The following is a 14,262-nucleotide window of genomic DNA, read 5'->3' as shown; positions in this document are numbered from 1 at the left end:
ACACACACACACACACACACACACACACACACACACACACACACACACACGCACACGCACGCACACACACACACAGAGCCTGAGTCCTGCTTCAGTCTAACCCATTCTCCTGTACGTTGGTTCCAAGCAGACAGCCCAGAAATTAGCCCAAAACAAGATGAAGGTGTGGTACTCCCCATTGATTGGCTGTTCAGTGTTTCCGTTATGTTTGCCTGCATCCGTCTGTGTTAGCGTCCCTAATGGTACCCTATTCCCTACATAGTGCACTACTTTTGACCAGGGTCTATGGGCAGTGGTGCACTATGTAGGGAATAGGGTGCCAGTTGGGACTTAATCCTGTATTGTTTCCCTTCTTTTATTTAACTATCTGCATTCTCTGAATCCAGTTGATATGTACTTGTACACCATTCTTAGGTCTGTCTGTTAAAATCCATCACCATTTTTCTCGTTCCACGTGGGACATTCTCCGACTCCTCCCCCTGTAGAGTTTCTACAACATGCGGGCAGAACGACACGGACACATAGAAGTACGATGTAAAGACAAGTCGTTTTTGGCTCCCGAGTGGCGCTGCGGTCTAAGGCACTGCATCTCAGGGCTTGAGGCATCACTACACTCCCTGGTTCGAATCCAGGCTGTATCACAACCGGCAGTGATTGGGAGTCCCATAGGGGGCGGCGCACAATTGGCCCAGCGTCGTCCGGTTTGGCCGGGGGTAGGCCGTCATTGTAAATAAGAATTTGTTCTTAACTGACTTGCCTAGTTAAATAAAGGTTAAATAAATAAATACAATTGAAGCTTGGAAGAAGACCAATAGAATTTGCTGGATGCAGAAAATGGCCGCGCAGCCAGGTTTCTGTTCTTTACTCCGTGAAGTTGTGTTGTATTTGAAGACGTTTTTTTTTCTCTGGCACAAGTTTCTTTATTGGTGTTGTGGTTTGCAACGATTGTAAGGCTGTTAGCACTGTGAGTCCTGTGGATGGTTAACATTACACACAGACACGCTCTCTCCTTTCCAACCCACTAAGTAGTCACACTAACCCCAAGGTTTCTCAACAGGCCCTGGATACTCACAGGTTGTCATTACAACCAATCACATTACTGTAAAACCACTTAATGCAGTGGCCAAAAAACGGCATAACTACAGTATGAGAGATGTTGAGAAACACTGTTAACTAGACTAGAGAGACTAACCTGAACTAACACCAGTCTCTCTGTTACCTATAGAGAGACTATACTGAACTAACACCAGTCTCTCTGTTACCTAAAGAGAGACTATACTGAACTAACACCAGTCTCTCTGTTACCTATAGAGAGACTATACTGAACTAACACCAGTCTCTCTGCTACCTATAGAGAGACTATACTGAACTAACACCAGTCTCTCTGCTACCTATAGAGAGACTATACTGAACTAACAACAGTCTCTCTGCTACCTATAGAGAGACTATACTGAACTAACACCAGTCTCTCTGCTACCTATAGAGAGACTATACTATACTAACTAACACCAGTCTCTCTGCTACCTATAGAACTAACACCAGTCTCTCTGCTACCTATAGTGAGACTATACTAAACTAACACCAGTCTCTCTGTTATCTATAGAGAGACTATACTGAACTAACACCAGTCTCTCTGCTACCTATATAACTAACACCAGTCTCTCTGTTACCTATAGAGATACTATACTGAACTAACACCAGTCTCTCTGTTACCTATAGAGAGACTATACTGAACAAACACCAGTCTCTCTGTTACCTATAGAGAGACTATACTGAACTAACACCAGTCTCTCTGCTACCTATAGAGAGACTATGCTGTAAGAACACCAGTCTCTCTGCTACCTATAGAACTAACACCAGTCTCTCTGTTACCTATAGAGAGACTATACTGAACTTACACCAGTCTCTCTGCTACCTATAGAGAGACTATACTGTACTAACACCAGTCTCTCTGCTACCTAAAGAGAGACTATACTGAACTAACACCAGTCTCTCTGCTACCTATAGAACTAACACCAGTCTCTCTGTTACCTATAGAGAGACTATACTGAACTAACACCAGCCTCTCTGCTACCTATAGAGAGACTATTCTGAACTAACGACAGTCTCTCTGCTACCTATAGAGAGACTATACTGAACTAACACCAGTCTCTCTGTTACCTATAGAGAGACTATACTGAACTAACACCAGTTTCTCTGCTACCTATAGAACTAACACCAGTCTCTCTGTTACCTAAAGAGAGACTATACTGAACTAACACCAGTCTCTCTGCTACCTATAGAGAGACTATACTGAACTAACACCAGTCTCTCTGTTACCTATAGAGAGACTATACTGAACTAACACCAGTCTCTCTGTTACCTATAGAGAGACTATACTGAACTAACACCAGTCTCTCTGCTACCTATAGAGAGACTATACTGAACTAACACCAGTCTCTCTGTTACCTATAGAGAGACTAACCTGAACTAACACCAGTCTCTCTGTTACCTATAGAGAGACTATACTGAACTAACACCAGTCTCTCTGCTACCTATAGAGAGACTATACTGAACTAACACCAGTCTCTCTGCTACATATAGAGAGACTATACTGAACTAACACCAGTCTCTCTGTTACCTATAGAGAGACTATACTGAACTAACACCAGTCTCTCTGCTACCTATAGAGAGACTATGCTGTACTAACACCAGTCTCTCTGCTATCTATAGAGAGACTATACTGAACTAACACCAGTCTCTCTGTTACCTATAGAGAGACTATACTGAACTAACACCAGTCTCTCTGTTACCTATAGAGAGACTATACTTAACTAACACCAGTCTCTCTGCTACCTATAGAGAGACTATACTGAACTAACACCAGTCTCTCTGCTACCCATAGAGAGACTATACTGAGCTAACACCAGTCTCTCTGCTACCTATAGAGAGACTATACTGAACTAACACCAGTCTCTCTGCTACCTATAGAGAGACTATACTGTACTAACACCAGTCTCTCTGCTACCTATAGAACTAACACCAGTCTCTCTGTTACCTATAGAGAGACTATACTGTACTAACATCAGTCTCTCTGCTACCTATAGAACTAACACCAGTCTCTCTGTTACCTATAGAGAGACTATACTGAACTAACACCAGTCTCTCTTACCTAAAGAGAGACTATACTGAACTAACACCAGTCTCTCTGCTACCTATAGAGAGACTATACTGAACTAACACCAGTCTCTCTGCTACCTATAGAGAGACTATTCTGAACTAACAACAGTCTCTCTGCTACCTATAGAGAGACTATACTGTACTAACACCAGTCTCTCTGCTACCTTTAGAACTAACACCAGTCTCTCTGCTACCTATAGAGAGACTATACTGAACTAACACCAGTCTCTCTGTTACCTATAGTGAGACTATACTGAACTAACACCAGTCTCTCTGTTATCTATAGAGAGACTATACTGAACTAACGCCAGTCTCTCTGCTATCTATAGAGAGACTATACTGTACTAACACCAGTCTCTCTGTTACCTATAGAGAGACTATACTTTACTAACACCAGTCTCTCTGCTACCTATAGAGAGACTATACTGAACTAACACCAGTCTCTCTGTTACCCATAGAGAGACTATACTGAACTAACACCAGTCTCTCTGTTACCTATAGAGAGACTATACTGTACTAACACCAGTCTCTCTGTTACCTATAGAGAGACTATACTGAACTAACACCAGTCTCTCTGCTACCTATAGAGAGACTATACTGAACTAACACCAGTCTCTCTGCTACCTATAGAGAGACTATACTGAACTAACACCAGTCTCTCTGCTACCTATAGAACTAACACCAGTCTCTCTGATACCTATAGAACTAACACCAGTCTCTCTGTTACCTATAGAGAGACTATACTGAACTAACACCAGTCTCTCTGCTACCTATAGAGAGACTATACTGAACTAACACCAGTCTCTCTGTTACCTATAGAGAGACTATACTGTACTAACACCAGTCTCTCTGTTACCTATAGAGAGACTATACTGAACTAACACCAGTCTCTCTGCTACCTATAGAGAGACTATACTGAACTAACACCAGTCTCTCTGGTACCTGTAGAGAGACTATACTGAACTAACACCAGTCTCTCTGTTACCTATAGAGAGACTATACTGAACTAACGCCAGTCTCTCTGTTACCTAAAGAGATACTATACTGAACTAACACCAGTCTCTCTGTTACCTATAGAGAGACTATACTGAACTAACACCAGTCTCTCTGTTACCTATAGAGAGACTATACTGAACTAACACCAGTCTCTCTGCTATCTATAGAGAGACTATACTGTACTAACACCAGTCTCTCTGCTACCTATAGAGAGACTATACTGAACTAACACCAGTCTCTCTGTTACCCATAGAGAGACTATACTGAACTAACACCAGTCTCTCTGTTACCTATAGAGAGACTATACTGAACTAACACCAGTCTCTCTGTTACCTATAGAGAGACTACACTGAACTAACACCAGTCTCTCTGTTACCTATAGAACTAACACCAGTCTCTCTGTTACCTATAGAGAGACTATACTGAACTAACACCAGTCTCTCTGTTACCTATAGAGAGACTATACTGAACTTACACCAGTCTCTCTGCTACCTATAGAGAGACTATACTGAACTAACACCAGTCTCTCTGCTACCTATAGAACTAACACCAGTCTCTCTGTTACCTATAGAGAGACTATACTGAACTAACACCAGTCTCTCTGTTACCTATAGAGAGACTATACTGAACTTACACCAGTCTCTCTGCTACCTATAGAGAGACTATACTGTACTAACACCAGTCTCTCTGCTACCCATAGAGAGACTATACTGAACTAACACCAGTCTCTCTGCTACCTATAGAGAGACTATACTGAACTAACACCAGTCTCTCTGCTACCTATAGAGAGACTATACTGAACTAACACCGGTCTCTCTGTTACCTATAGAGAGACTATACTGAACTAACACCAGTCTCTCTGTTACCTATAGAGAGACTATTCTGAACTAACACCAGTCTCTCTGCTACCTATAGAGAGACTATACTGAACTAACACCAGTCTCTCTGCTACCTATAGAGAGACTATACTGTACTAACGCCAGTCTCTCTGTTACCTATAGAGAGACTATACTGAACTAACACCAGTCTCTCTGCTACCTATAGAGAGACTATACTGAACTAACACCAGTCTCTCTGTTACCTATAGAGAGACTATACTGAACTAACACCAGTCTCTCTGATACCTATAGAACTAACACCAGTCTCTCTGTTACCTATAGAGAGACTATACTGAACTAACACCAGTCTCTCTGTTACCTATAGAGAGACTATACTGAACTAACACCAGTCTCTCTGTTACCTATAGAGAGACTATACTGTACTAACACCAGTCTCTCTGCTACCCATAGAGAGACTATACTGAACTAACACCAGTCTCTCTGCTACCTATAGAGAGACTATACTGTACTAACACCAGTCTATCTGCTACCTATAGAGAGACTAACACCAGTCTCTCTGTTACCTATAGAGAGACTATACTGAACTAACACCAGTCTCTCTGTTACCTATAGAGAGACTATACTGAACAAACACCAGTCTCTCTGTTACCTAGAGAGAGACTATACTGAACTAACACCAGTCTCTCTGCTACCTATAGAACTAACACCAGTCTCTCTGCTACCTAAAGAGAGACTATACTGAACTAACACCAGTCTCTCTGCTACCTATAGAACTAACACCAGTCTCTATGTTACCTAAAGAGAGACTATACTGAACTAACACCAGTCTCTCTGCTACCTATAGAACTAACACCAGTCTCTCTGCTACCTATAGAGAGACTATACTGAACTAACACCAGTCTCTCTGTTACCTATAGAGAGACTATACTGAACTAACACCAGTTTCTCTGCTACCTATAGAGAGACTATACTGAACTAACACCAGTTTCTCTGCTACCTATAGAGAGACTATACTGAACTAACACCAGTCTCTCTGTTACCTATAGAGAGACTATACTGAACTAACACCAGTCTCTCTGCTACCTATAGAGAGACTATGCTGTACTAACACCAGTCTCTCTGCTACCTATAGAGAGACTACACTGAACTAACACCAGTCTCTCTGCTACCTATAGAGAGACTATACTGAACTAACACCAGTCTCTCTGCTACCTATAGAGAGACTATACTGAACTAACACCAGTCTCTCTGTTACCTATAGAGAGACTATACTGAACTAACACCAGTCTCTCTGTTACCTATAGAGAGACAATACTGAACTAACAACAGTCTCTCTGCTACCTATAGAGAGACTATACTGTACTAACACCAGTCTCTCTGCTACCTATAGAACTAACACCAGTCTCTCTGTTACCTATAGAGAGACTATACTGAACTAACACCAGTCTCTCTGCTACCTATAGAGAGACTATACTGAACTAACACCAGTCTCTCTGTTACCTATAGAGAGACTATACTGAACTAACACCAGTCTCTCTGCTACCTATAGAGAGACTATACTGAACTAACACCAGTTTCTCTGCTACCTATAGAGAGACTATACTGAACTAACACCAGTCTCCCTGTTACCTATAGAGAGACTATACTGTACTAACACCAGTCTCTCTTCTACCTATAGAGAGACTATACTGAACTAACACCAGTCTCTCTCCTACCTATAGAGAGACTATTCTGAACTAACAACAGTCTCTCTGCTACCTATAGAGAGACTATACTGTACTAACACCAGTCTCTCTGCTACCTTTAGAACTAACACCAGTCTCTCTGCTACCTATAGAGAGACTATACTGAAATAACACCAGTCTCTCTGTTACCTATAGTGAGACTATACTGAACTAACACCAGTCTCTCTGTTATCTATAGAGAGACTATACTGAACTAACGCCAGTCTCTCTGCTATCTATAGAGAGACTATACTGTACTAACACCAGTCTCTCTGTTACCTATAGAGAGACTATACTTTACTAACACCAGTCTCTCTGCTACCTATAGAGAGACTATACTGAACTAACACCAGTCTCTCTGTTACCCATAGAGAGACTATACTGAACTAACACCAGTCTCTCTGTTACCTATAGAGAGACTATACTGTACTAACACCAGTCTCTCTGTTACCTATAGAGAGACTATACTGAACTAACACCAGTCTCTCTGCTACCTATAGAGAGACTATACTGAACTAACACCAGTCTCTCTGCTACCTATAGAGAGACTATACTGAACTAACACCAGTCTCTCTGCTACCTATAGAACTAACACCAGTCTCTCTGATACCTATAGAACTAACACCAGTCTCTCTGTTACCTATAGAGAGACTATACTGAACTAACACCAGTCTCTCTGCTACCTATAGAGAGACTAACCTGAACTAACACCAGTCTCTCTGTTACCTATAGAGAGACTATACTGTACTAACACCAGTCTCTCTGTTACCTATAGAGAGACTATACTGAACTAACACCAGTCTCTCTGCTACCTATAGAGAGACTATACTGAACTAACACCAGTCTCTCTGTTACCTGTAGAGAGACTATACTGAACTAACACCAGTCTCTCTGTTACCTATAGAGAGACTATACTGAACTAACGCCAGTCTCTCTGTTACCTAAAGAGATACTATACTGAACTAACACCAGTCTCTCTGTTACCTATAGAGAGACTATACTGAACTAACACCAGTCTCTCTGTTACCTATAGAGAGACTATACTGAACTAACACCAGTCTCTCTGCTATCTATAGAGAGACTATACTGTACTAACACCAGTCTCTCTGCTACCTATAGAGAGACTATACTGAACTAACACCAGTCTCTCTGTTACCCATAGAGAGACTATACTGAACTAACACCAGTCTCTCTGTTACCTATAGAGAGACTATACTGAACTAACACCAGTCTCTCTGTTACCTATAGAGAGACTACACTGAACTAACACCAGTCTCTCTGTTACCTATAGAACTAACACCAGTCTCTCTGTTACCTATAGAGAGACTATACTGAACTAACACCAGTCTCTCTGTTACCTATAGAGAGACTATACTGAACTTACACCAGTCTCTCTGCTACCTATAGAGAGACTATACTGAACTAACACCAGTCTCTCTGCTACCTATAGAACTAACACCAGTCTCTCTGTTACCTATAGAGAGACTATACTGAACTAACACCAGTCTCTCTGTTACCTATAGAGAGACTATACTGAACTTACACCAGTCTCTCTGCTACCTATAGAAAGACTATACTGTACTAACACCAGTCTCTCTGCTACCCATAGAGAGACTATACTGAACTAACACCAGTCTCTCTGCTACCTATAGAGAGACTATACTGAACTAACACCAGTCTCTCTGCTACCTATAGAGAGACTATACTGAACTAACACCGGTCTCTCTGTTACCTATAGAGAGACTATACTGAACTAACACCAGTCTCTCTGTTACCTATAGAGAGACTATTCTGAACTAACACCAGTCTCTCTGCTACCTATAGAGAGACTATACTGAACTAACACCAGTCTCTCTGCTACCTATAGAGAGACTATACTGAACTAACACCAGTCTCTCTGTTACCTATAGAGAGACTATACTGTACTAACACCAGTCTCTCTGCTACCCATAGAGAGACTATACTGAACTAACACCAGTCTCTCTGCTACCTATAGAGAGACTATACTGTACTAACACCAGTCTATCTGCTACCTATAGAGAGACTAACACCAGTCTCTCTGTTACCTATAGAGAGACTATACTGAACTAACACCAGTCTCTCTGTTACCTATAGAGAGACTATACTGAACAAACACCAGTCTCTCTGTTACCTAGAGAGAGACTATACTGAACTAACACCAGTCTCTCTGCTACCTATAGAACTAACACCAGTCTCTCTGCTACCTAAAGAGAGACTATACTGAACTAACACCAGTCTCTCTGCTACCTATAGAACTAACACCAGTCTCTCTGCTACCTATAGAGAGACTATACTGAACTAACACCAGTCTCTCTGCTACCTATAGAGAGACTATACTGAACTAACACCAGTCTCTCTGTTACCTATAGAGAGACTATACTGAACTAACACCAGTCTCTCTGTTACCTATAGAGAGACAATACTGAACTAACAACAGTCTCTCTGCTACCTATAGAGAGACTATACTGTACTAACACCAGTCTCTCTGCTACCTATAGAACTAACACCAGTCTCTCTGTTACCTATAGAGAGACTATACTGAACTAACACCAGTCTCTCTGCTACCTATAGAGAGACTATACTGAACTAACACCAGTCTCTCTGTTACCTATAGAGAGACTATACTGAACTAACACCAGTCTCTCTGCTACCTATAGAGAGACTATACTGAACTAACACCAGTTTCTCTGCTACCTATAGAGAGACTATACTGAACTAACACCAGTCTCCCTGTTACCTATAGAGAGACTATACTGTACTAACACCAGTCTCTCTTCTACCTATAGAGAGACTATACTGAACTAACACCAGTCTCTCTGTTACCTATAGAGAGACTATACTGAACTAACACCAGTCTCCCTGTTACCTATAGAGAGACTATACTGAACTAACACCAGTCTCTCTGTTACCTGTAGAGAGACTATACTGAACTAACACCAGTCTCTCTGTTACCTATAGAGAGACTATACTGAACTAACGCCAGTCTCTCTGTTACCTAAAGAGATACTATACTGAACTAACACCAGTCTCTCTGTTACCTATAGAGAGACTATACTGAACTAACACCAGTCTCTATGTTACCTATAGAGAGACTATACTGAACTAACACCAGTCTCTCTGCTATCTATAGAGAGACTATACTGTACTAACACCAGTCTCTCTGCTACCTATAGAGAGATTATACTGAACTAACACCAGTCTCTCTGTTACCCATAGAGAGACTATACTGAACTAACACCAGTCTCTCTGTTACCTATAGAGAGACTATACTGAACTAACACCAGTCTCTCTGTTACCTATAGAGAGACTACACTGAACTAACACCAGTCTCTCTGTTACCTATAGAACTAACACCAGTCTCTCTGTTACCTATAGAGAGACTATACTGAACTAACACCAGTCTCTCTGTTACCTATAGAGAGACTATACTGAACTTACACCAGTCTCTCTGCTACCTATAGAGAGACTATACTGAACTAACACCAGTCTCTCTGCTACCTATAGACCTAACACCAGTCTCTCTGTTACCTATAGAGAGACTATACTGAACTAACACCAGTCTCTCTGTTACCTATAGAGAGACTATACTGAACTAACACCAGTCTCTCTGCTACCTATAGAGAGACTATACTGAACTAACACCAGTCTCTCTGCTACCTATAGAGAGACTATACTGAACTAACACCGGTCTCTCTGTTACCTATAGAGAGACTATACTGAACTAACACCAGTCTCTCTGTTACCTATAGAGAGACTATTCTGAACTAACACCAGTCTCTCTGCTACCTATAGAGAGACTATACTGAACTAACACCAGTCTCTCTGCTACCTATAGAGAGACTATACTGTACTAACGCCAGTCTCTCTGTTACCTATAGAGAGACTATACTGAACTAACACCAGTCTCTCTGCTACCTATAGAGAGACTATACTGAACTAACACCAGTCTCTCTGTTACCTATAGAGAGACTATACTGAACTAACACCAGTCTCTCTGATACCTATAGAACTAACACCAGTCTCTCTGTTACCTATAGAGAGACTATACTGAACTAACACCAGTCTCTCTGTTACCTATAGAGAGACTATACTGAACTAACACCAGTCTCTCTGTTACCTATAGAGAGACTATACTGTACTAACACCAGTCTATCTGCTACCTATAGAACTAACACCAGTCTCTCTGTTACCTATAGAGAGACTATACTGAACTAACACCAGTCTCTCTGTTACCTATAGAGAGACTATACTGAACAAACACCAGTCTCTCTGTTACCTAAAGAGAGACTATACTGAACTAACACCAGTCTCTCTGCTACCTATAGAACTAACACCAGTCTCTCTGCTACCTAAAGAGAGACTATACTGAACTAACACCAGTCTCTCTGCTTCCTATAGAACTAACACCAGTCTCTCTGTTACCTAAAGAGAGACTATACTGAACTAACACCAGTCTCTCTGCTACCTATAGAACTAACACCAGTCTCTCTGTTACCTATAGAGAGACTATACTGAACTAACACCAGTCTCTCTGTTACCTATAGAGAGACTATACTGAACTAACACCAGTTTCTCTGCTACCTATAGAGAGACTATACTGAACTAACACCAGTTTCTCTGCTACCTATAGAGAGACTATACTGAACTAACACCAGTCTCTCTGTTACCTATAGAGAGACTATACTGAACTAACACCAGTCTCTCTGCTACCTATAGAGAGACTATGCTGTTCTAACACCAGTCTCTCTGCTACCTATAGAGAGACTACACTGAACTAACACCAGTCTCTCTGCTACCTATAGAGAGACTATACTGAACTAACACCAGTCTCTCTGCTACCTATAGAGAGACTATACTGAACTAACACCAGTCTCTCTGTTACCTATAGAGAGACTATACTGAACTAACACCAGTCTCTCTGTTACCTATAGAGAGACTATACTTAACTAACACCGGTCTCTCTGCTACCTATAGAGAGACTATACTGAACTAACACCAGTCTCTCTGTTATCTATATAGAGACTATATTGAACTAACACCAGTCTCTCTGTTACCTATAGAGAGACTATACTGAACAAACACCAGTCTCTCTGCTACCCATAGAGAGACTATACTGAACTAACACCAGTCTCTCTGCTACCTATAGAGAGACTATACTGAACTAACACCAGTCTCTCTGTTACCTATAGAGAGACTATACTGAACTAACACCAGTCTCTCTGCTACCTATAGAACTAACACCAGTCTCTCTGTTACCTATAGAGAGACTATACTGAACTAACACCAGTCTCTTTGTTACCTATAGAGAGACTATACTGAACTAACACCAGTCTCTCTGCTACCTATAGAGAGACTATACTGAACTAACACCAGTCTCTCTGTTACCTATAGAGAGACTATACTGAACTAACACCAGTCTCTCTGCTACCTATAGAACTAACACCAGTCTCTCTGTTACCTATAGAGAGACTATACTGAACTAACACCAGTCTCTCTGCTACCTATAGAGAGACTATACTGAACTAACACCAGTCTCTTTGTTACCTATAGAGAGACTATACTGAACTAACACCAGTCTCTCTGCTACCTATAGAACTAACACCAGTCTCTCTGTTATCTATAGAGAGACTATACTGAACTAACACCAGTCTCTCTGTTACCTAGAGAGAGACTATACTGAACTAACACCAGTCTCTCTGTTACCTATAGAGAGACTATACTGAACTAACACCAGTCTCTCTGTTACCTAAAGAGAGACTATACTGAACTAACACCAGTCTCTCTGCTACCTATAGAGAGACTATACTGAACTAACACCATTCTCTCTGCTACCTATAGAGAGACTATTCTGAACTAACAACAGTCTCTCTGCTACCTATAGAGAGACTATTCTGAACTAACACCAGTCTCTCTGCTACCTATAGAGAGACTATACTGTACTAACACCAGTCTCTCTGTTACCTATAGAGAGACTATACTGAACTAACACCAGTCTCTCTGTTACCTATAGAGAGACAATACTGAACTAACGCCAGTCTCTCTGTTACCTATAGAGAGACTATACTGAACTAACACCAGTCTCTCTGTTACCTATAGAGAGACTATACTGAACTAACACCAGTCTCTCTGTTACCTATAGAGAGACTATACTGAACTAACACCAGTCTCTCTGCTACCTATAGAGAGACTATACTGAACTAACACCAGTCTCTCTGCTACCTATAGAGAGACTATACTGAACTAACACCAGTCTCTCTGCTACCTATAGAGAGACTATACTGAACTAACACCAGTTTCTCTGCTACCTATAGAGAGACTATACGGAACTAACACCAGTTTCTCTGCTACCTATAGAGAGACTATACTGAACAAACACCAGTCTCTCTGTTACCTAAAGAGAGACTATACTGAACTAACACCAGTCTCTCTGCTACCTATAGAACTAACACCAGTCTCTCTGCTACCTAAAGAGAGACTATACTGAACTAACACCAGTCTCTCTGCTTCCTATAGAACTAACACCAGTCTCTCTGTTACCTAAAGAGAGACTATACTGAACTAACACCAGTCTCTCTGCTACCTATAGAACTAACACCAGTCTCTCTGTTACCTATAGAGAGACTATACTGAACTAACACCAGTCTCTCTGTTACCTATAGAGAGACTATACTGAACTAACACCAGTTTCTCTGCTACCTATAGAGAGACTATACTGAACTAACACCAGTTTCTCTGCTACCTATAGAGAGACTATACTGAACTAACACCAGTCTCTCTGTTACCTATAGAGAGACTATACTGAACTAACACCAGTCTCTCTGCTACCTATAGAGAGACTATGCTGTTCTAACACCAGTCTCTCTGCTACCTATAGAGAGACTACACTGAACTAACACCAGTCTCTCTGCTACCTATAGAGAGACTATACTGAACTAACACCAGTCTCTCTGCTACCTATAGAGAGACTATACTGAACTAACACCAGTCTCTCTGTTACCTATAGAGAGACTATACTGAACTAACACCAGTCTCTCTGTTACCTATAGAGAGACTATACTTAACTAACACCGGTCTCTCTGCTACCTATAGAGAGACTATACTGAACTAACACCAGTCTCTCTGTTATCTATATAGAGACTATATTGAACTAACACCAGTCTCTCTGTTACCTATAGAGAGACTATACTGAACAAACACCAGTCTCTCTGCTACCCATAGAGAGACTATACTGAACTAACACCAGTCTCTCTGCTACCTATAGAGAGACTATACTGAACTAACACCAGTCTCTCTGTTACCTATAGAGAGACTATACTGAACTAACACCAGTCTCTCTGCTACCTATAGAACTAACACCAGTCTCTCTGTTACCTATAGAGAGACTATACTGAACTAACACCAGTCTCTTTGTTACCTATAGAGAGACTATACTGAACTAACACCAGTCTCTCTGCTACCTATAGAGAGACTATACTGAACTAACACCAGTCTCTCTGTTACCTATAGAGAGACTATACTGAACT

The 14,262-nt window shown here is 41.2% G+C and overlaps 1 protein-coding gene across 5 annotated transcripts in view; it reads left to right on the top strand.

Moving 5' to 3' along the window:
- The window catches only part of LOC129826642 (amyloid-beta A4 precursor protein-binding family A member 1-like), a 171,899-nt gene that overhangs the window by 136,280 nt on the left and 21,357 nt on the right, over positions 1–14,262 (top strand). For 3 of the 5 annotated variants that reach the window (XM_055887590.1, XM_055887592.1, XM_055887589.1), the window contains exon 7: positions 131–163. The exons of the other annotated variants lie outside the window; for them this stretch is intronic. In XM_055887590.1, coding sequence (XP_055743565.1) covers positions 131–163 — 33 coding nt within the window. The remainder of the gene's footprint in view (positions 1–130; positions 164–14,262) is intronic. 5 annotated transcript variants of the gene reach the window in all.

This window comes from Salvelinus fontinalis, chromosome 28 (genome assembly GCF_029448725.1).
Source record: "Salvelinus fontinalis isolate EN_2023a chromosome 28, ASM2944872v1, whole genome shotgun sequence".
NCBI lineage: Eukaryota > Metazoa > Chordata > Actinopteri > Salmoniformes > Salmonidae > Salvelinus > Salvelinus fontinalis.
Note: the sequence above shows the minus strand (reverse complement) of the source record. Positions and strands in the feature narration are given on the sequence as shown.